We start from the raw sequence: 23,269 nt of genomic DNA, 5'->3' as shown, positions 1-23,269 counted from the left end.
ATGGTATCTGGGTAATCATCTCTGTATTGGCGCATATGCGCGAGGATCGCCCTTTACGGCGCCTCATAATCGTTAACTACTATACATTACTCGTACATATCCACCCCTCGTCCCCCACATTCCACTCCCTCTAAATATTGGTAAGGCTAGTAACTTTTAGTTACTACCGGCAGGTTCAATACACTCATCAAGATCTTTAGCAATTCCGTCGAGAAATATTGACTCTCCCCACTGTTGAATTCTATCGAATTCTGTAACAAACCCCTTCAACTCCTCCTCTACACTCAACCGGCCCTGATATATCAGAACCATCTCACAACCCCGCCATCTGTTGTCCCTGACCCGAGGGTTAAAGGAATATATAATATAAGCATCGTGTACGACGCTGATGGCATATTGCCGGATATTATCCACACTTCCTTCGTCCCCTTTCGCTCCGAAGGTCAACTTTTTGACACTTAATACCTTTTTTCTCAACAGCCAGCGATTGTATAAATGCATGGCGCTCTTCATCGCAACCTTGCTCTTAACATATCTCTCTCGGACAGCCCCAAAGACCGCCGAGTCCAGGTCATCAATAATCACGTGCAAGTAAGGGCACGTCTCTCCGTATTTATTAACGAACATGTGCTCTTTAACGAGCGCCATATCGTGAGGGAACCAACTAGCTTTGAGCCAGAAGGCCATATCGTGTTTTCCATCGAGTGACAGATTGATGTCGCGCTGGAGTGGGAGGTTGGCAGCTTGCCACGCGGGGATGGGCATGTTACTGGTAAGGCGTAAATTGCCCCGGACCATCGATCCATCTCGGACTCCTAACGCCTCACTCTTGTACTCGCCAACGATCGTTGGTTCGAGCCACTTTTTATGGGAGGGATTGTTGGGTTTGGCGGAGTTATAAAGGGTTAGGTCGTTGGTCCTAAGAATTGGACGAACGAGCGGCTTCCCATCCTTGCCAGGGGGGCTTATGACGAGCTCGAGTTTGGTAAAGAGCTTTGATATCACCAGCTCTGGGCTCATTGCCCCAAAGGCTTTAGCAAACGCCTCGGCGGATACCCCCTTTTTGGATAGGGACTTGAAGTCGATTAAGATGCTATATAGAGCCGCTCCCCTGTCGTCCGATCTATCAACCTCACGAATGCCGTAGCATTGCTGCAGCATGGCAAAGCACTCACGGCCAGTAAATACCTGGCTGGCGCTATTTGACTGCGGCGTCGGTGGGGCCATTGGGGCGTTAGAAGGAGCCGACGTCTTCGACTTGACTACCTCGTTCCAGAGGTGGTTCGTGGCTCTTGGGTCGGTTTCGGGAAGCAGCTCGGGGGGGTCGTCACTATTTTAGTAAGAAAGTGTCTCAAATACTCTGAGGTATAGACATGCTAGACTTACGGCAACTGGTTAATCCACTCGATAACTCCTATAGGTTTGGTGGATATAGAAGATGAGGGGACGAGGTTAAAGGGGACGCGAGCGGCAGGAGCAATGGGAAACTCGGAGCGGCTGCTACTGTCTTGTGAGTGAATGTCTCCAATAATTTGAGGAATACAAAGGAGCTTACGGTGAGGCCGGATTGAGTCCTCTATTTACCTCGGTGGAGGGTGCGGGTTGAGACGCAGGTGGGATCCCCTTGTCGGAATCTTTTGGCGGCCTGAAGAAAGAACGCAGACGCTTGCGTTTGGACTGTTTCTGCTCCCAACCCGGCACGCCGGCGGAAGTATCATCGTTCATATCAGGGCCCTTCTGTGCCCAGATCCTGCTGGTACTGACGACATCGTTGACGGGGTTCAGTGGGGAGCGAAGTTAAGTGAAAAGCGACGTAGGGTGAGAAGCAAAGTTAGGATGTAAAATATATATATTTCATTCCTTGTGCGCATCTGTTGATGGAACCGAATGGAGCTAGCTAATTAGGGAGGGCGGTCGCAGTTAAAGTACTTTTGATGCATTTCACGGGTTGTAGTGTAGCCTTGTAGCCTTGTAGACATAAGAAATTTAGAATAATATACAACATCCTCCATTCACTAATGTAGAGGAAGTATAGGAGCTATCTGACAAGTCAGATATTCTAAGACTTCCAGATTCCACTAATATTATCATAGTAGGACCGTTTAAGTTCTTGCAAAATGTTTTTACAAGTTTTGTAGTTCCTAGCACAGCTGTCATCCTGCATTATGCGCCCGACTTGGGGGATAAAGTGTTAAGAAGTAGTTGGACAGGCCAGAAACAACAAAACTTCAGATGTGCGCCGCTTTCCAATTCAGGAATCTACTCTGCTTTTCACAGGTTGGGTAGTACATCTTTAGCATGGTTCGCCTTAGTAGCCCTCTAACTTATTGAGGAAAGGAGAGTAGCGCTATTCAGCAAGTTGGATACTTCGTGATTTCAGAGGCTTCTAGCTATTTGGGATAAATGCAGAATTCCAAAGCAGGTTTAAGACAACATGTGGGCTTTTGTGAATTGGGAGAACTAAAGTAGTGGGATACCCTGACGCACATGTTCAGAACACTACTTAGTAGTTCCAAAAAACAAAATTTTGTTTAAAAATGAAACAATAGAAGCATTTCTTCGCATTATTCAAATAGACTGGACCCTGAAATTGCCACGAGCAAGAGTGATGCTTCCCCCTTTTTGGTATGTATTGGGAAAGGGGGATGATTGACGTCTCAACAGCAAAACTGCAGTACTTAGTCATCAGGGGCATGACCCACCACGTGCACCACTACTGCAACTTGCATGGGTTCGCCCCGAGCTAGGACATTCCAAGCGTAGCATCTCTATGCTCACTCTGGTAAATTTTATGTTTCTGCAGAGCTCTGAAGAGAGGGTACCGATATTCTGTCTCAACGACATCCTGCTCCTAAATTGTGCTTGCACGCCCATATTCAGCTCTTGAATATCTACTAAGGCAATATTAATTATGGCTTAATTTTGCATTCATACCTACATTTCCAAATATCATATGCGCCACAGAGCGGCAATGTTTTCCGCCAACGTATCCACGACAATGGCACCTTTCTTGTATCAAACCAAGACCTTGTGCAATATAGCTCTGTTCAAGCCCAATTTTATATATAGAAGTCAATCTACGAACATCATCCGAAGAAGTTTCCATCCCTCCGTTGGGGGATTCATCACTCGTGGTTACCAGACTCGTTCAAATGATTCATCGCTCGATGCTGATCAGCGCGTCCCAATCCGGAGGGTAGCGATAGAATCCAATGTGCCATCGAAACCGAGAAGGGATAGGAACACTAGGCAGCCGACGCAAGACGATGACATCCACTTCGAAGACAGTCGACCATCGAAACCGAGAAGGGATCGGAACACTACGCGGTCGACGCAGGACAATGACATTCATTTTGAAGACGGTCGATCATCGAAACCGAGAAGGGATCGGAACGCTGGGCGGCCGAGGCAGGACGATGACATCCACTTCGAAGGCGGTCGGTCACCGAGATCTAGGAATTTGGAGCGGAATGATTCTACGTTCAACCTACTGGATTCCGTCCGAGTAAACGAGTTTGGCGAGGTAGACGATAGAACGTTTCAGGGGCAGGGAATACCTGATTACAGCGAGGGGCTGGAGGACAGCTTCCCTCAGGGAGATGATGGCATCGACTCAATGGATGTGCGCGGGCCGCGGGTGTCGACTATAACGGACACGGAAAAGCGAGCTTTCCAGAAGATTTTTGAAGAGATGTTTGCCCAAAACCAAGGATCGGCTGATGCGCCTAGTTCATTCCCCCAAATGACCGATAGTGCATCATCGCCGGGAAGAGCAAAGTCGACGTTAGACGCTATGTTACAAACTGCTCTAGAACAGAACGCTCAGACCCGGAAGGAAAAAGAGGCTGTCGTGAATCGGTACCCGCCTGTTCTACGCGCCTCCATTGCCAAAGCTATCAGATTGACCGAGGATGATTCTGATGATTTGTTTGGAGAAACAACAACCGAGGAGCCAGAACTAGACCATGATCAATTGGAGACATTACGGGATCCGGAACGTATTCGAGTTGAGACTCTTATGAATGAAGCCAAAACCGACGTTGAGTTATTTGAAGTCATGGAGAAAGAAGTATTCTCCTTGATCCAAAAGCTAGGACTAGAAGAAACCCCATCCGGCGTCGAGCCACCAACGGCCGAAGAGCCATCAACCCCAGAGATACCAACAACCACAAAGGCAAAGAGAGGAAGGAAGAAGAAAGACGTGAAAGAAGTGAAAGAAGTGAAAAAACCGGTGCCCCAAGATCTTGGCGCCCAATTCGAGACTACCATTACCGACAGTGCAACTGGAACTGAAGTGTCGGCTCTGATTCTTTATGGCCCTCTTTACCCATCACACCTTCTCTTCGGGCTCCGGCTCCTAGACCGGTCATTTGCGAAACCGTCCCCACTCGCGCTCTCAATCCTACCGAAAGTCAGGTCCCTGGGCTCCATATCACACGTTCTTGGAGGAACCACACAATTGTACAACGAAATTCTCCGCATCTACTTCTACCGATACGAGAATTTTGGAGCAGTTATCAAGACGCTAGAAGAAATGGAGGTTTCTGCAGTGGGGTTGGATGAAGAGACTCTGGAGATCGTCGACAATATTCTAAGAACGCATAAAAAAGTGACTAGTGGCGAGCGAGGACCCGTTATACAAGCGCTTTGGAGTATGCCGGAATTCTCCGCGGCGAAATTCAAGTTCTGGAGAACTAAGATCTCCACAGCCATTGGCGCGAGGGATGGGTTCGGAGAGAACGCACCGGTGGTTCGGTATCATGCATACGGACCAATACCTGAAAACGTGTAACAGTATAAATAGAGATCCCTCTGTAGCGTTGACTTGTCCTATTTCGGGATATATGTAGTAGGGCTTGGGGGTTTAGATAGATAGCTATGTATGTATAGGTAGATTTTAGACTGGGAAACACCACTATAGAGGCACAGGTATAATAAATATAACAAATCCTGCTAAACAAAGTTATCTGTGGCGTGTGCAAAGGAGAGTAGATATACGGATTTCCCCCGCGCCTTTACCACTATCATTCTTCCTTGATTCATTCCTCTAGGTTCCGTGACCTTGGGGGGTTAATAGTTCGAAGTAGACTTTCATGACTAGTGCTTGCGCATCCGCTCATGGTTTTAACGTATGGCGTGGTGGTATTGATGCTGTGAATTGTAGTACGACCGTTGAATAGTTTGTCTGCAGTTATAGATAAGAAGAAGCAAGATACGACGGACTCCCTCCAGCTACGCTTGCATTACTGAAAAAAGGTACTTAAATATCATTTATTTATATTTTTTCGAGGTTCTGGCTTCTAGCTGTAATGCTTTCTATATGCATCTAATCTAATAGCGCAAGTAGCGCTCTCTATCGTAAGACGTATGACATCGCAGTTATCCTGTTCGTCGGCCTGTCCATACGTTTATCCAACCCATACACTAACGATGTTCTATCTTCGTAAGCCATACCCTTCGAGGATGAAACGGGGTGTTATCCTGCCGCGGATGATCGCCGGTAGTTGGCTGCTCGTCGTAAAGAATTGTCTACGGCCGCATTGGCAGTACTTGGATGCGGGGCGAGGCGGCCATTACTCAACGCAGAGAGAGATCGATGTTGATTCGGCGTTGGCAGACTTCTCCTGGGTGGTTTCTTCGTCTGTGACGCCTCGGCGCCCTCGTCATCTGAGATGAGATTGATCACAACTTGAACTTTTTGACTGGGCTGTGATGGGAATGGAGCTTTTCCTGTGCTGTTTTGGGCCTGGAGGGTTTTTGATTGATATCGCTCGAATGCGTTGGACAATGCACAGATCTCGTCGTCAGATGTAGTGTCGGATACAGAGGCTAAACGTTCGAAGGGCGTGGCAGGACTGTTGGAATTCTCTGGTTTGGAAACCAAACAGTCTAGCTCCATTTTTGTCGTCGCGTTGACAGCGCCGGCATCAGCATCCCCGCCATCGCGAAAACTTACACCTTCCGTGCTCGAAGATATAAATGCATGACTGGCCAATCTTGCGACTTTGTGACTTCTCTCCGGTGGCAATATCCTACTTTCTCTTGACAAATTCGTCGACGACATGCTATAATAGTTCGAATCGGATCCCATGCGGGAGGAGACGCTGCTCGTCAAACCCAGAGGCAATACTCTTGTCTCTTGCATCATTGCGTATGGTCTCTTCAAAGACTTTGGCGGCTCCTTGCTCAATCCCATACCATTTATTGAACTCATTCCGTTCGCAATGTTTGGAACCCCACTCCTCTTTCGAGGGAGAATCTGACGCGTTTCACTTGGTGAGCTATTCCGACGTTCGAAGCCTTCCTCTATCTTGATAGTCGTCACTCGAGAAGCCAATATCATCGGATCCCGTGGTGGAGACTCTTTGGAAACCATAGATGACTCTGTCGTTACCTGTACTTTGACCGACGTCTGCACCCTGGGAATGATCCCCCCTGACTGAATGTCGGTGCTTTGCAACACTCTTGGCGAAGCTCTGGTAGCTATCGCAGGAATTTTGACAGCTGATGATGAAGTGCCATTCATAGGAGTAGGGACTTTCGTAGACACCATTTTCGAACTACTATCGTCCCCATTCTTCAACCAAGCCTCGCGGAGTGATAACCCCAAGGCAAGAGACACGGTCCGGGACACACTGTTCCCTAGTATCTTCCACCAATCTCGCGGATCACCAACGAGGACTTCATCATCGGGAAAGCCTTGGGCAGCTTGTGCTTCCGCAACCGTCATGTACCTATCCTCGTTCCAATGCAGGCACGTTCCCATCCGGCTGTCCCACGCCGTAGTGGTAACAACGATAGTAGGGAATATTTCGTTGGGTTTTACACGGCCCCAGGCACGCGAATTTGACTGAACGGCGGAACGCACTTTGCCTTCCTTAGTCAAGAACGGGAAAAGACCTCTCTGGGCATGGCTCATAGTGCCCTTCCCTTCTTTCCACGTCTTAGCGAAGTTCATGCCGCGAGGATATTTCGGGATTACGTCGATCTGCGATTTCATCTCTGATGAGATACCACTTGCCGATACATGATACGGGAAGGGCGTGCATTGGTACGTATTCCCGTCTCCGATCTTAGGGAGATGTCTTGTCCCTGCTTTAGCAGTCACATAGTCGAAAGGGGTCAGGTCCTTTCGACGCTCGCCGAACGATTGCCCATTGGCTAGCGTGCCGAGTCCGCGGTCTCTGACTTGTGGGGGATGTGAATGTGATAGCTCTGGGTGCTCTAGAGGTTGGAACCCGGGGGCTGCAAAAGATACAAATAGTCGACTGCGAGACTGTGGGCTTCCGCAACTCCACGCATCTAGCACGAATAGCTGGAGTTGGTATCCCATTCCGACAATTGCGCAGATTAGCTGAGACAGCACATCTTGATCTCTTCGGGACCCCTTCTGGGCCATTGTCATCACATTTTCCAGTAGTCCGTATTTCGGGCGATAGAAATCGATGTATGCTGCAACAGAGGCAACTAAAGACTGGTTGCGGAGGCCTTTATCATTATCCCTCCTCGAATTAAGGATACTAAAGCCCTGGCATGGACTTCCGGCCGAAATGAAGTCCACATCCTTAGGACGAGGGATCAGGTTGCTTTTGCTGGGATTGCCCCGCAGCGCTTGGATGAGCAGGTCGTTGACAGAGCCAAAAAACAGCTTCGCGCCCTTCCGATGCTTAAGATTGGCATGGTAGGTATGAATAGCAGCATCGTAAATATCCACAGCCCACTCGTTCCGTACACCACCGCCTTCTTCTAGACCTCTGCCAAAGTTCCCACCTCCGCAATACAAGTCCATCCCACGAAGTGGGCTACGACTCGGTGGCTTTCTAGGGTCGAACCCCTGAGTGAGACTCTCGGGAAGATCGTCCTGGATAGGGATTAAAGTTGAGCCAGTTGCGGATTCGACAAGTCTAGTCGTAATATAAAAGGCGTTCCCTGAACCATCTCTGCAGTAGGGAGCTGGGATATTCTTTGCAATGATATCTGCTTCGGTATAGAAGCGGACAAGACATGTTCGGCCCAGCTTCTTGACCGGCAAGACACAAGTCTTGGCTGAGTAGACGAGTTCGTTCGGTCTTCCCGTCCCATCTACTTCCTGTCTTCGCAACAGTTGCCTTAAGACGACCGTTTCTTTTCCTCCATCGTCATCGGCATATTCCACAATTTCATGAGGCTCTAAACGGTATTTATTTTGACGAAACGCCGGTACAAGAACGGTGATACCTGCCGGGTACCGTTGGGTGATGGTAGAGGTTAGATTCCTGGGTCGTAGATGATTGCATATCTTATGCTCCTCCGTCAACGTAACGAATCTCTCATTTTCAAGGTAAGTCTGCCGAACAAAGAGCTGATTGTTCGATTTTGGCGGCCCGCAATTCCAGAGAACAGGCTCAATATTAATCACCTCATCGCTGGTAATTTTCTGGTTTCCGCAAACGCAGTTATCTGACAGAAAAAGCTCGTTTTCGAAAGGATACTTCATTTTTGCGCACGAAGTGTCCGAGGGCTTGTAAAGCCAGATGGCGTCGAACGAGGGCTCTTGATTCTCTGCTTCATGGACTGCTTGGACATAGACGTACCAACATTGGTCTACTGTCTTGTAGCGGCTGGGCTCATCCTTCCAGACCGAGCCTGTGCCATCCTTGGTCACGGACAGCACATCACCAACTCTGACAGCTCTCATTTTTAGCGGGATCTCAGCACCGTGTTCTTGTATCTGGTGGCCTTCCGTTAGATTTAGACGTGCCACTTTAGAAGCGTGTTCTGATTTCGAGACACCCACAGGCTCAACAATTTTCAGCTGCGAACCAAATGGGAGATCCTTAAAGCACCCGTACACATACGGAGTAACCACAGTTTTCTCCTCCACTATAGGCTGCTTTCGGATAGCATCCTTGACCATTAACTCGGACCATATCGGTTGCGATCTTAAGCTTTCATCCACACCAAGGCTCTCTTTAAACAGAAATTGAATGTTCACTGCAACCGCTTGCCGAAAATCATCCCTCCCGCCGTATTGCTGATACCAATCCCGAAAATCCGGTGATTCCCCATGATGCTCACAGATCCACTGAGAGAAGTCATCTCTGAATTTAAACACGGACACTTGGTTTTCCCCGCACTGCTGGCTATAATCCACAAAATGCTTAGCTAAATTCGCCAGCCATAGGAACCCATCATGGAACCGCGCGTACTCGGGCGCCGGCTTTTTTAAATGATAGTATATCTCAGATCTCGTTTTCGAATTGTAGGCTGATTTGATCCATATGTTGCCGTCAACAGTGTGGGACTCCAAGCCATAATTCCCAATGGAACAAGTTCCGAAAGGCACCTTTTGGACATAGCGCTTCACAGATCCATAACTCAAGATCCCATCGAACAAGAACGTGGATTCGCCCTTCTTGGTGACTAGATTTTGTAGCGGCCGTAGCTCGAAGCCGTGATGTTTGTTATCGGGCAAGTAGATCGAAAAATCCGAAAGTCCAAATTCGACGAAATGGCCGTCAGAAGGAGCTGAACTGTCCGGAGATCCTTCCCTATTTCCCTCGAAATTCTTCCCCTCTTCCTGTTTCAAAAGTTCCTCGAGTAGCTCCTTGACTACGTGTCGCTCTTTCGAAATAGGTAGGGGTGGCGTATGGCCAATGTACCGGGATTTTGGACATGTGAGCTGTGAGATGAACCCTGGACATACTGGCTGATCCCGCGATTGTTGTGGGGTGTGTTTTGTGATTCCTACCACTAGTGGAAACTGATCTTCCCAGCCTTCATCCTCCATACTTGTATCGGAATCGGACTCGGCATTGCCACCTGTGGAGTTCCGAGTTGGCTGAAAAGGCGTGGGCGAAGGTGAAGGGGAAGGACTAGTTACGCTGGCCGACGACGGAACAACTGAGAGCAATTCTGCCACCGGTTCCTCTTCACATCCATTATCGTCGCCGGGACCGTCCATGGAGTAAACCCCCACACCAATTCCATGCTTCAAAGACGACGACACGCTCGTCGGCGCGTCATAAAACAGTTCAGCGGAGGAGGACGGGGAGTCATGCTCGTTGCATAGATCTTTGAACAAAGCAAAATCAGCACTTAGTAACCTGGGGCTAGAGCAAGGGAAATACCTGGATCTAATGGGGGCATTCTTGCTCCTTGGCAGACTTAGAATTACCCCAATCCATACAGTAAGTCAGGGAACGTCCGCTATCGCGATCAATTGCTTCCAAAATGCGCCGTGGAGTTAATATATTGGTTTGCGCTTGAACGCGCCCGCACGCGTTAATGACGGCGTAGAGACGGCGTTTGTAAGGGAGGTATAAAATATTATGCATAGAAGATCACGGAAAATCATAGATACCTACATAGTTCAGGCATTTCTGGAAAATAAGAGGCGAAATTGAACGGAAACACCGCTTTTCTGGCCCTATTTCTTTGTTGTGTTGAAATGTTCGAAAGTTGAGGGAACGCGATCTGGGGGTGGCTGGTGAGGGGTTCTCAGCCACAATTTCCCCTGATTGAATCCCCTTGATCTGCAATGGTCCCTTCCCGGGTATAAGAAGTAGGTAACCCTTGAAATAAGTGTGTAGCACATCGTAAGGAAATTAAAGATGGTGAATTTATAGCAGTTATCATTATTTTATCGGGCACAATGCCCATTCGACTTTTTGCATCTTGGTATTAGATATCTGTGTGCCGCGTAGCAGTTGATACCTCGAGCGGTAGCGCGATGCGAACCGGGATGTGGACCAATATGCGATCAAACTGGCTCTATGACCATCATAGATCATATCATAATTCGCCGTCCGAACGGAACAAGTCAAATCATCATGCCAATGTCAACTAGGTATCTCGATCGCTTTCCAGTACAACGCAGATGCAAACCCTCGCTATGCAGTATATCCAGACGCCCAACCATATGCCACCAATCGTAAGGAATCCATTGTCTTCGTTTTAAAATCCATAAATTATAATTCGACCAAATCGCCAATGCGGGGTATCTTCATCGTCCTCAGTAGTTGTCCAGTTCTGCCGGATAGGAAGAAGCGTAAACAGCCAATAACTCCTCTGAAAACTCATCCAATGCGATAATGCAAAACCTGCCCTCCCACTTCTTCAGGAAGGACTTCGATAGATACTCCTTACTCAGCCCACTGGACCACGATAATAATTCAACTTTCCAACCTTTCTGGAGGAAGCGCTCGACCGTCTTCAAAAACCCACCCGAGAATTCCGCTTCTGCAGCATCTCCGCTTGCCAAGACCATTGTTGATGGTTTTTCTGTATCCACTAAGCTCTCTAGCATTTTCATCTGTAGTATTTCGTCCACGCATTGCTCTGACCTGGATGGTCGGAGCAGGTGGGCTGTGTCTGAACCACTTGAGTGCCCGGAAGTTGTAGCATATCCATTCCCGGTACCTTTTCGCCGTTTCACGGGCGTTGCAAGTTTGGCTTTGTAAACCGGTTCGAGAATGTTCATTTCATACCCACATTTTTCAGCCTCGGCCATATAATCGGGGCGCCTGTGTTTCTGACCGTATAGGAGACCCCCATGTGATCCGGTCAGGACTCGACGGGCAACTCCGCGACTTCTCTCAAATATGAAAGCTAGAGAGTGAAAGCAGATTGGAGCTTGCTTGACATAGAAATCTTGAGGGATTCCCCTGTCCGCCTTCAATTTATTGTGGAAGCCAATTACAATATTGGATAGGTCGACGAACACATGAATGCCGTTGTTATCGGAATATCCTGCAAAGCGAGAAATCGCGCCCGTCGGCTTCGAGCTTGGAGAGATAAGTTTCATCTTCCGCAGTTTCTTGATAATGCCGGCCTTTGCCTCTGTGATGGTCAATGGATATAGAGGTTCAATGTATTTTGAATCGAAATATGTTGGTGTGGCCGGGGAACCTGTCAATGGCTTAGATTTAACAAGATGTTTAGATATAGCAGTGAGCTTTGCTTGAGCTGCAGGTTCGGTCTCCGAGCCGTCTTCGAGCAGGCCTATAAGCTCCGCAAGATCAACATCTCCAGCCGAAGCCGAAGTGCGTCGCATGCGCGATTCCGAGATATCCTGGCCGGGTATTTCGTCTTTCCAGCGGACTTCTTTGGCCTTGCTTATAAAGCCATCGGATTGTCCACCATCATCTAGGGGGCTCAAGTCGACTTTGGCAAGTCCCAATCCGAGAGCAGCATTTTTCAGAGCATCGTCGGGTGCGGATGACAGAGACGTTGAGTAAGGGTCGGAGCTGGGGTCGGAGGATGAGGACTCTGCTGAATCATTTCGACCCCGAGACTGTTTATTGATGGGTATGCCGCAGAAGGCATAGAGGCGGTCGAAATCCCCTAGTGCTTTAGATGCACTCGATTTTGGATTGAACTCGGAGGGATCGAAATCCAGAGCGATTTTCGACGGTGGTCGTAAATTGGATGAATTCGGATCTGGAGGAAGGGATGGGGGATCAAAGGATCGAAGGAACTGCCGGGCTTCACGAAAGCTCCAAGGGCCGGTGTCGTTGACGGTGACAGCCATAGGGATTAGGATTAAGTCTGTCGAATCATTAGTCCTTTGTATAGCAAGGCGGTGGGATTTCAGGAAGGCAAGCATACATTGAGGTAGATGGCGGTGGGGATGGCGGTGGGGAAATGAGAACAGAGTATAGTCATAGTTGTTGTACGTTTTTGCTTTGAAGAAATGAGTTGGGTTGCTGGAGCAGGTGAAGAGTGAACGGCGGAGTTACGATAACGGCGTCGCGGGGCAACGACGAGATGCAAGAAGAGTCACCACCCGACATGACGTCCCTGTGAAGTGAAACTCCCGTAGTACAGTACTTCGACTAAAACGCAAAAATCTCAACAACAAATAGAAATAACCTATTCACAGATCTCGTACAATTATTTGTAGCTAATGTTTTCTGTACAAGACTTTTCTTATTAAGAGCTTCTATTGTGCTTATTTGAAATATTATTTAACTTTTTTACTTTACCTAACCTTATAGACGCGATGCGTTCGCCACACTGTAAGAATGCCTTCTAGTTCATATCTCGAGCAGGTGTAAGAGAAAGTCATGTACTTCCTCTACAATTATTTTTAAACGGTTCATATCAAAATACAGTGAGAATTTAAATAAGAGTTCTATGACAAGGACTTTGCTCGGTGACTTTTGCCAATTTGTCGACCATCTCAGCCACACTTGCAACTATATCCTTATAGGCCTCGGGCAAATATCGCCCTTGACGCCTGAGGATGACAATCGCACGTGCACTCTATGTGGTAGAGCGTTCTAACAGCTCCTGATATAGACTGTCATGTGGTCGAGACCTGAAAGAGGAAAAGTCTAATAAGATCAGGGCGTTGGGAAAGGAATTTTTAAAATATATGTATATATATAGTATCCAATATACTTAACTTGAAATATTAATATACTTAGATCGCGCATCTACTTGGCGAAATAGTCTGTTATAATCAGTCACGGGCGTAGCGTTTGATGTTTAACTGAGTTAAACATTACTTAGTAAGTGATTCTAAGAATCAGATTGCTAAAACATGCTCTTACTCGACTACTGCGACTCAGCACAACCCTTCATTTAATTTGATCACCATAATTTGCTCGTTATTCGCATCCCTATGTGCCAATGTGTGTACACTCCAATAATCACTTACCAAGCATTTATTCTGTGGGGTCCGAACCAATTGCACGTGATGACGCGGCTGAGCCTGTCCAACGCCTTTCCACTGCCTTTACACAGCCCATCATCGTAATATATAGAGCACTACTTTCTCCCCTGCGATCCTGCGGCTATTCATGTCCGGCTACCTGCGATACTGTCCTGTGTCTTAATACTTCTTCTGCCTGCGTTTATCCTTGTAACTTGAAACTAACGTTGGAGCGATGCGGCTTCTTCACTTCGATAGCTCCGAGAGGCTGACCCAAACGAATTTTAGCGGGAAAACAATTCCTCCATATGCCATTCTTTCACACACCTGGGGTGGTGACGAGTTCCTCTTCGAAGATCTAGTGAATGGCACTGGTAAAAGCAAGGTTGGCTATGAAAAGATTCTGTTCTCTGGTGAGCAAGCGGCTCGTGACCATTTACAGTACTTCTGGGTCGACACATGTTGTATTGACAAATGGAACCTCCGTGAGCTTTCAAGCGCGATAAACTCTATGTTCCGATGGTATAGAAATGCATCAAAATGCTACGTATATCTCTCGGATATCTCGACACCTATAACAGATGAACAACTACACCAGAGTGTATGGGAAGCATCTTTTCGAAAGAGCAGATGGTTTACTCGAGGCTGGACGCTTCAGGAGCTTATAGCTCCTGCATCAGTCGAATTCTTCTCCTTAGAACGTCGGCGGTTAGGTGACAAAGAATCCCTCGAGCAGCAGGTATATGAGATTACTGGAATTCCAGTCGCCGCTTTACGGGGTGACCCTCTAGAGAATTTCAGTGTAGGGGATCGAAGGGCATGGACGGTAGGCCGCCAGACAACGCAAGAAGAAGATATCGCATACTCTTTGATTGGGATTTTCGGCGTGTCTATGGAGTTTAGATATGGCGAAGGAAAAGAGAGAGCATTGAACCGACTCCAGGAAGAGATGGAAAAAGGTATAGCCTACACACTTTTGTCTGATAAGTACTAAATTCTACCGCGCAGCTAACACTACACCGTTCATTGTACCATTCGACCGAAACGCTAGATTTGTTGGTCGTGAATCGCAACTCGCCGATCTGAGACGAAAACTCTTCGTCGGAGTGTCAATTACAAAGGTCGCAATCACAGGTTCGGGCGGTATAGGCAAAACACAGCTGGCGCTCGAGTTGGCGTACAGAATAAGAGAAGAGTTTAAGAACTGCTTAGTTTTCTGGATACCTACAAGCGATATGGAGAGTCTTCATCAAGCGTATGCGTATATTGCTCAACGGCTTAGCATTCCAGGCTGGGATGATGAAAAGGCAGATGTCAAAAAGTTGGTTCAACTCTACTTAAGTAAAGAGAGCGCAGGGCAGTGGCTACTCGTATTTGACATCACGGACGAGGCAAGACTAGAAACCGCCGAGTCATCTCAGGCAATTAGCCTGATCGAGTATCTACCGGTGTCTGATCAGGGGGCCATCGTCTTCACAACAACTGACAGGATAACGGCTGTCACGTTGGCGTTACAAGATATTGTGGAATTGCCAGAGATAGAACAGGATTTAGCTCAAAGGATGCTGAAAATGTGTTTGATCAGCCCGGCGAACGAGCAAGAGGTGGCGGATCTCTTGCTCAAAGAGCTCGCTTACCTCCCTCTGGCTATTGTGCAAGCAGCAGCCTACATCAACTTCAACAAGATAACGCTCAGACAATATCTATTGCTACTAGCTGAGCAAAAGAAGAAAGTCGTTAAACCTATCAGTAAAGAATGTGAGAACGCTATAGCTACGACTTGGCTTATTTCGTTCGAGCAGATTCGTCACCAAGATACGCTGGCGGCTGATTATCTCCTCTTCATGGCCTGTGTAGATCCAACGGACGTTCCGCTAGCTCTTCTGCCGGCGACCTCGCCGCGCGAAAAGGGAATAGACGCGGTAGGAACCCTCGACGCCTACTCATTTGTCACCAAACGAACGGCTGAATCAGCGCTCGACCTTCATCGACTGGTGCATCTCTCGACACGCAACTGGCTTAAAAATCAGGAATTGCTAAGCCAATGGACTCAAGTTGCTATTACACGTCTGCTTGAAGTGTTCCCAGACAGTAATCATGGGAATAGAAGTAAGTGGAGACGATTACTACCGCATACTACGTTTGCTCTCTCATTTGGTCACCTTAGACAAGAGAACGGGGCTAGGACGAACCTAGTATATAAATATGCTACGGCCCTGTTTAGTGACGGTCGGTTCAATGAAGCAGAGCTATATTTCAATGACGCTCTGCAGAGTTGGAAGGAGATGTTTGGGCAGGAGTATCCAAATACGTTGACCAGCATGGCTATGTTGGCTTCGACATACTGGAATCAGGGACGTTGGAAGGAAGCCGAAGACTTGGAGGTACAAGTAATGGAGACGAGTAAGAGGGTGCTTGGGCAGGAACATCCAAACACGCTGACCAGCATAGCCAACTTAGCTTCGACATACCGGAATCAGGGCCGTTGGAAGGAGGCCGAAGACTTGGAAGTGCAAGTAATAGAGACGAGAAAGAAGGTGCTTGGGCAGGAGCATCCAAACACGTTGACTAGCATAGCCAACTTAGCTTCGACATACAAGTATCAAGGACGTTGGAAAGAGGCTGAGGAGCTACAAGCGACACAACTAGAGATATGCTCTAGGGTACTTGGGTAGGAGCATCTAGACACGCTGACCAGCATAGCCAACTTAGCTTTGATATACTAGAATCAGGGACGTTGGAAGGAGGCCGAAGACTTGGAAGTGCAAGTAATGGAGACGAGAAAGAAAGTGCTTGGACAGGAACATCCAGACACGCTGACTAGCATAGCTAACTTGGCTGCGACATACTGGAATCAGGGCTGTTGGAAGGAGGCCGAAGACTTTGAGGTACAAGTAATGGAGACGAGTAAGAGGGTGCTTGGGCAGGAGCATCCAAACACGCTGACCAGCATGACCAACTTAGCTTCGACATACCAGTATCAGGAACGCTGGAAGGAGGCTGAGGAGCTGCAAGCGACAGAACTAGAGATATGCTCAAGGGTACTTGGGCAGGAGCATCCAGACACGCTGACCAGCATGGCTAATCTTGCCTTAATATGGAAAAGAAATAGCCGAGATATAGATGCCCTTAAGCTAATGAAGCAATGTGTAGAGGCACGGGCTAGAATCTTAGGGGCTAATCACCCTTATACTTTGTCTTCCTCAACAATGTTAGTTGTATGGCAGACTGAGGAACTGGAGATTAGTACCTCGGCTGATAGATAATACTACGATTAATTAGATAGATAGAATAATAGCATGGAAACATTTGCAAATAGTACATAGTACTGTGTAACGTTGAGATGGAATAATAACTGAGGAAGACGTCTAAGGCTATAAATTTGACTCACTTACTCTTATTTAATATTTTCATAGTTTTAAACTTCGAAAATATTACCGAGGTAGAGTCAAGTCGCGACGTAAAGAGATGTGTTGTAAACTAAATGAATATATAAAATACAATTAATAAGCATTTGCGAAGGTTCCCTAAGAAAAAATCCTATTGTTTTATGTTTAGATATTTATGTTTTAGTCGTACGCTCAGTTGTACTACGGGATTTTCGCCTCGCAGGGACGTCGGTGAGTGAGTGAGTGAGTGAGCGACGCCGAGGTGGCGACACAACCGTGATGACCGGCCTTGCTTAGTCATCACCCTACTACAATGATATCACTGATCACCAGGCGCATCACCAGCCACAGCCCGTGTGCTGGACATTTCGGTTATTGCCGGGAGGAACAGTGGCTAAGCGTTTATAGTTATTATTCCAAAGATGGATGTTCAGTGTTTAGTATCTAGCCAAGTCTCGCAGCTCCTTTTCAAAGGTGGATGCAGTTAGGCCTGGATAGAAAAGAAGCACTGCTCGTACCAGTACCAGTGGCATTTTATGCGTGGCGGACTAACCTTGCCATTGTTAGGCATTCTTCCCAAGTATGCTTTATCCCCCCAATATCCGATTCGTAAAGCTGGCTTGAATAATATCTATAAGACCTTTCATATACCCGGTGTGGCATGCAGATCTTATGTATTGATATTGATATTGTACTTTGTACTCTGTACTTTGCACAGTACATTCGTAGACCAAGCCGATGTCTGGTTCTGGTGCCAAAAGGGACGATGCCCAGCCAGTGGCAGCAACCCGAAGGAGACGCTCTGTACCACGTCGCACGTCCCAGGCGCTGCGTCGGGAATAGCGAGCGTCCGAGCGCCCTGCGGTGGGTGGCACGGGACCCGCGGCGCCAGTGAAAGGCCGATGCCGATGGTACCGAGCGGGTACCTGCCGAGGATGGTGGGTGACTTATTATTAATCAGTGTCAGAACGGTCCTGTCAGTCTCTCTCAGGAACAAGCTCAGGTACGAGGAGGAAAAGGTACGGAGGGTACCTCAGGTACCTACCTACCTTACCTAAGGCAGTGTGGTACTGTACAGAGACACATACTAATCGAAAGTATAAAACACCCACTCACTCTTCTATATATAAACTCAACCAAACCCCCCCCCCCTCCATCAGCAAAACACCAGCAACACCAGAATCAACAACAAGATGTTGGTCCCTTACGGCTGACCGACCGCAGCCCGACAATGGGCAGCAGCAGTGGCACGACAGAATGACGGGCCAGGTGGCGGGCTTGGGGACGGAGAGGCGCTCACAGCCCGATCTGTATGGTTCCCAACCAGCGACCCAGGGCGCCACCATTCGGCCGCACCCAGTCCCAATTACGACCAAGGTCACCGAACAAAGCAACGCTACCAAGTACGAGTACATGTAGCAGAGTCGTGATAAGTATGTACTGTACTGTACGGTACACGTGCAAAAGGACCCGACAAAGTACTTCGTATCAAGGGACCTGGAAACCCCAATTCGGGGACAGAATAGTCCGAGACAATACTGCACGGTCCTCTCCACATCTCCCGCCTCCTCAGCTCGTTGGATCTTTCCACGTCCATCATTCCGGGGTTTCCCCAACGACTATCAATTCCGTTTCCTGGCAAGCCGAGCAGGCCGACCGGTCCAAAGCCCGAGCGAACGGCAGTGGGGGGGAGAAACATCCCCCAATAATCCATCCTCGAGACTGGAAAGGGAGGCAGCATGGCGTTTATCTACAGTTATCTGCAGCTATCTGCACGACGGAAACTAGGCGCCCCTGCTTGCGCCCGAATTCCCTAGGACGGCGGGCAGTCATACCTTTGCGGCGATATAGGAATGATACGGAGGCATGTCCGGAAGGCAAGGCTAGAACATGTCCGTTTTGGGGCCATGATCGCTGTGTATATGTGCAGTAGAGTATGCAGCTTGAAGCGCGGAAGTATTTTTGTTAATTTGCATGTGCATGTTGGATCGGCTTGGTTGGTGCTTTCTTCTCCCCCGGGAGGGGTTCGGTGTTTGTGGGTGTTTTGTTTGTGTTGGTTTCGGATTCCGATATGATACTGATATCCACCAAGAATAGATACTGTAGGTATGAAGTACTTCTAAAGGACTTCCCTCCGCCCCGCAAATAATGAGAGTCATATCTGGCAATATCTGGTCTTGAAAAAAGGAATGATCGTAAGCCAGGGGTAAAAGAACCGTATGATATCTAAACAAAGTATCATAAAATCCAAGGAGTACTACGTACAAGTGCAAGTAGATCATATCAAAGCTTTAGCCAGGGACAAGAAGGTCCTATCGCAATATTGAGCATGGAACTTGGGGATCTGTTCCTGATATAGTACCGAGTACCTACGTAGTCCCTACGTATTCCCTACCCGGTGGAGCATGATAAATCCAAGTCGTCATCTGGTTTGATGTTTGTATTAATAGGAACCAGAGGCGGCAACTCTTGCCCTGGTGGTGTTCCCTGGCCCTGTTTCAAACCGGCGCCCTGCCAAGTGACGGTGTTGGCGGTTCATTTATCATTTTCATCTCCTACTTCGTACGGAGGGAGGTATGATTCCCATCCCCAATCCCCCGGCCACCAGGAGAATCACCCACTACAACCACTAACCACCGCTATTTATTAGCGCTAACCCCCCCCCTAAGACCCCTAAAACATCCCCTACGGACGTACCGACTCCAGCACCATCAACCCCCCCATTCAGTGTACTTTAACCTGTTTCCCAGCACCCTCCACCGCTAACCAAGCCCCCCTACAACAACCCCGTCAACAACAGCCGCGACCTCTCCGTCGCATCGCCGTCCCATCTCCATCACAATCTCGAAACGTTCCCACTCCGCCTCCCTCCTCCATCTCCCACTTCCCCTCCGCTCCCCCTGGGTCCTGGGTCCTGGGTCCGTTGTTTACGTCTCCATACTCTAATACAATCTCAATACTCAATACTCCATACTCCAAACGCCATCTCCGACTATCCTTCTCGCAAGACCAAACTGCACAGCCTCCTCGCACCGCACCGCGCCTCGCTGCATCGCATCGCATCGCGTCGCATCTCAAATCACCTATTTGGCTCGCCCTGTCTCACCTGCACGCCTTGCGTCACGGGGTCGTTCTTATTGACATTGGGAATCGTTGCGACTGGCTGAGAGCCTAGACTACTTCGTACATCTACAACTTGAGCCCTATCGCCTACCTGCCTTGCTCCTCGATATCCTTAGCATCGCATCCACCGGCTTCACTCCGAGAGCCACCACTCCTCCCTCCTCCTCGTCCAGATTCGAATCGAGTGGCTCGCTGGCCGCCATCGAGACGCAATCTGCAACCCGCAATCGCGCTTCCCTCCAATATCGACCCTGGCTGCAAACGTCCCGTCGTTCACCTATCGCACGATAACACCCAACCCCGCCCATTGCTCGAATATCAGTATTATCGACCTAGACGCTATTTTTTCGCAGACTCCATTTGGAGCACACATACACCAACACTTAAGCAACGACCGCCCGAAACTGTTCCCACGACCCATAATAGGGAGTGTAGCGGTGAAACTTGACCACGACCGGCGACCCGCCGTCCCCAGAAGCAGCAGTACAATTGCTAAAACTTGCAATTGCACGTAGCGGCAACGGTAATGAGCGTTATGCTTCAGACCCCGTCCCGGGCGTCGACCGCTTCTTCCTCTTCCTTTCAACCCGTCTCGCGCCAGAACACCATGTCTTCCCACGATGGAGCCAGGTCCGTCCGACAGTCTAAGCGGTACTCCATGACCACGCTGTACCTGTCTATGTCTGCGAACGAGAAGGATTTGGAAATTGAAGATGATCTTGCTAAAGGTAGGGTTTTGTATCCTTATGCGTTATTGACCAGTTACTAACTAATACCTCAAAGCCCAGAAAATACTGCGGGACCTAAAGTCGAAGATTTCGTCTCAGTCGAAGAAGAATTTTGTGTTGGAGAAGGACGTTAGATATCTCGACTCGCGGATCGCCCTATTAATTCAGAATCGGATGGCATTAGAAGAAGTAAGGATTGTGCATGCTTGGGGAGCCGCTGGTCTAACATTTGATAGCAAAATGAGGTTGCGAGCCATCTAGAAGATGCGTCAGACCTACAAGAGGGTTTCTTCCCGAACGACGAAAAGACGCAGAAATACGGGAATCTCCTCTTCCTTCTGCAGTCCGAGCCTCGACACATCGCCCATCTCTGCCGTCTCGTCACAATGGCTGAGATTGATTCTTTGCTCCAAACCGTCATGTTCACGATTTATGGAAATCAATATGAGAGCCGTGAAGAGCATTTGCTGCTAACTATGTTCCAGGTAACATATTCTTTTACTTCCGGATGGCTACCTAGTTCTGACGTTTTCTTCATAGTCTGTCCTCACGTACCAATTCGACAATACCCCCGAATACTCCTCCCTTCTCCGTGCGAATACCCCCGTATCTCGAATGATGACAACATATACACGAAGAGGTCCCGGGCAGAGTTACCTAAAAACGGTGCTGGCTGATCGGATCAACGGGCTGATCGAGTTGAAGGATCTTGATCTCGAGATCAATCCATTGAAGGTGTACGAGCGGATGATCCAGCAAATCGAAGAAGACACCGGAAGCCTCCCGGCATCGTTACCGAGGGGAGTGGTGGCAGAGCAGGCCGCAGAGAATGCACAGGTCCAGGCCATTATCGAGCCTCGATTAACGATGCTGATGGAGATAGCGAACGGCTTCTTGACCACAATTATTGAAGGCCTGGAAGAAACTCCCTACGGTATCAGATGGATATGCAAACAAATTCGAAGTCTCACAAAGCGTAAATACCCCGATGCCAACGATCAAGTTATCTGCACCCTCATTGGAGGGTTTTTCTTCCTCCGCTTCATCAACCCAGCAATTGTCACACCAAAGTCCTATATGCTTATCGACGGAACTCCCGCTGAGCGGCCGAGACGGACCCTAACTCTAATCGCAAAGATGTTGCAGAACCTGGCGAACAAGCCAGCTTATGCCAAGGAACCTTATATGGCCAAATTGCAACCTTTCATTCAGCACAACAAGGAGCGTGTCAATAAATTTATGCTCGACTTATGTGAGGTTCAGGACTTCTACGAGAGTTTAGAAATGGACAACTATGTTGCGTTGTCGAAGAAGGATTTAGAGCTTTCAATCACACTGAACGAGGTCTATGCGACGCATTCCTTGCTCGAGAAGCACAGCGCTGAGCTCAACAGAGACGAGAATTCTCATCTCGCCGTCATCTTGGGTGATCTAGGGCCGGCCCCAGCGCAGCTACCCCGAAAAGAGAATAGATCCATCAACCTACCCCTCTTTAGCAAGTGGGAGACGGCAATTGACGACCTGACTGCCGCCTTGGATATCACACAGGAGGAGGTCTATTTCATGGAGGCCAAATCCACATTCGTACAAATTATGCGGTCCTTGCCTAGCAATAGTGCCGTTGCCCGAAGACCCCTGCGGCTTGAGCGCGTCGCAGACGCTGCTGCAACATCCCGCAACGATGCGGTGATGGTGCGGAAGGGCATCCGCGCTATGGAGTTACTCAGTCAATTACAGGAGCTCCAGGTCATTGATAAATCTGATGGATTTAGTCTCCTCCGGGATGAAGTTGAGCAGGAGTTGCAACATCTCGGCTCTTTGAAAGACGGCGTGCTTCTCGAGTCGCAAAAGCTTCAGGAGGTTTTCAATACGATTCGTGATCACAATTCGTACCTCGTTGGGCAACTTGAGACTTACAAGAGCTATCTTCACAATGTTCGAAGCCAGAGCGAAGGCACCAAACGGAAACAGCAGAAGCATCAAGTTCTGGGACCGTACAAGTTCACGCATCAACAATTGGAGAAGGAAGGTGTCATTCAGAAGAGCAATGTCCCTGACAACCGAAGAGCGAATATTTATTTCAACTTCACTAGTCCATTGCCTGGTACATTCGTTATTTCGCTCCATTATAAAGGTATGAAGATCTGTCTACCCCAGAAGTGGGTTCCACTAATTCTCAATAGGTCGCAATCGTGGACTTTTAGAACTTGATCTCAAGCTAGACGATCTCCTCGAGATGCAAAAGGATAACCAGGAAGATCTCGATCTTGAGTATGTCCAATTCAACGTGCCGAAGGTGCTCGCTCTCCTAAATAAACGTTTCGCAAGGAAGAAGGGTTGGTAAACCCTTTCCGGACCTCGAGTGGAATTTTGATTCCACTGAAACGCGAGTT

The 23,269-nt window shown here is 48.3% G+C and overlaps 6 protein-coding genes across 6 annotated transcripts; 3 read left to right on the top strand and 3 right to left on the bottom strand.

The window, feature by feature from the left end:
• Positions 1 to 156: 156 nt before the first annotated feature.
• On the bottom strand, positions 157 to 1,725 carry BP5553_09245 (uncharacterized protein; the record flags this gene model as incomplete). The annotated part of the gene is made up of 3 exons (XM_032017868.1): positions 157 to 1,330; positions 1,387 to 1,500; positions 1,556 to 1,725. The coding sequence occupies 3 exons, from the start codon at positions 1,723 to 1,725 to the stop codon at positions 157 to 159; spliced, it is 1,458 nt and encodes a 485-aa protein (XP_031865775.1).
• A 1,273-nt stretch (positions 1,726 to 2,998) lies between these two features.
• Positions 2,999 to 4,792, top strand: BP5553_09244 (uncharacterized protein; the record flags this gene model as incomplete). The annotated part of the gene is made up of 1 exon (XM_032017867.1): positions 2,999 to 4,792. The coding sequence occupies one exon, from the start codon at positions 2,999 to 3,001 to the stop codon at positions 4,790 to 4,792; it is 1,794 nt and encodes a 597-aa protein (XP_031865774.1).
• Positions 4,793 to 5,476: 684 nt separating this feature from the next.
• On the bottom strand, positions 5,477 to 10,128 carry BP5553_09243 (uncharacterized protein; the record flags this gene model as incomplete). Its single annotated transcript, XM_032017866.1, has 2 exons — positions 5,477 to 10,053; positions 10,110 to 10,128. The coding sequence occupies 2 exons, from the start codon at positions 10,126 to 10,128 to the stop codon at positions 5,477 to 5,479; spliced, it is 4,596 nt and encodes a 1,531-aa protein (XP_031865773.1).
• Positions 10,129 to 10,993: 865 nt separating this feature from the next.
• Positions 10,994 to 12,511, bottom strand: BP5553_09242 (uncharacterized protein; the record flags this gene model as incomplete). Its single annotated transcript, XM_032017865.1, has 1 exon — positions 10,994 to 12,511. One exon carries the CDS (start codon positions 12,509 to 12,511, stop codon positions 10,994 to 10,996), a length of 1,518 nt encoding a protein of 505 aa, XP_031865772.1.
• A 1,360-nt stretch (positions 12,512 to 13,871) lies between these two features.
• On the top strand, positions 13,872 to 16,902 carry BP5553_09241 (uncharacterized protein; the record flags this gene model as incomplete). The annotated part of the gene is made up of 3 exons (XM_032017864.1): positions 13,872 to 14,595; positions 14,645 to 16,299; positions 16,363 to 16,902. 3 exons carry the CDS (start codon positions 13,872 to 13,874, stop codon positions 16,900 to 16,902), a joined length of 2,919 nt encoding a protein of 972 aa, XP_031865771.1.
• A 3,853-nt stretch (positions 16,903 to 20,755) lies between these two features.
• Positions 20,756 to 23,220, top strand: BP5553_09240 (putative RAS GTPase-activating protein sar1; the record flags this gene model as incomplete). The annotated part of the gene is made up of 5 exons (XM_032017863.1): positions 20,756 to 20,876; positions 20,932 to 21,065; positions 21,113 to 21,361; positions 21,417 to 23,010; positions 23,060 to 23,220. The coding sequence occupies 5 exons, from the start codon at positions 20,756 to 20,758 to the stop codon at positions 23,218 to 23,220; spliced, it is 2,259 nt and encodes a 752-aa protein (XP_031865770.1).
• Between the last annotated feature and the right edge of the window lie 49 nt (positions 23,221 to 23,269).

The sequence above is a fragment of the Venustampulla echinocandica genome, assembly GCF_003357145.1.
Source record: "Venustampulla echinocandica strain BP 5553 chromosome Unknown scaffold_10, whole genome shotgun sequence".
Classification (NCBI taxonomy): domain Eukaryota; kingdom Fungi; phylum Ascomycota; class Leotiomycetes; order Helotiales; family Pleuroascaceae; genus Venustampulla; species Venustampulla echinocandica.
This window is presented reverse-complemented; position numbering and strand designations above follow the sequence as displayed.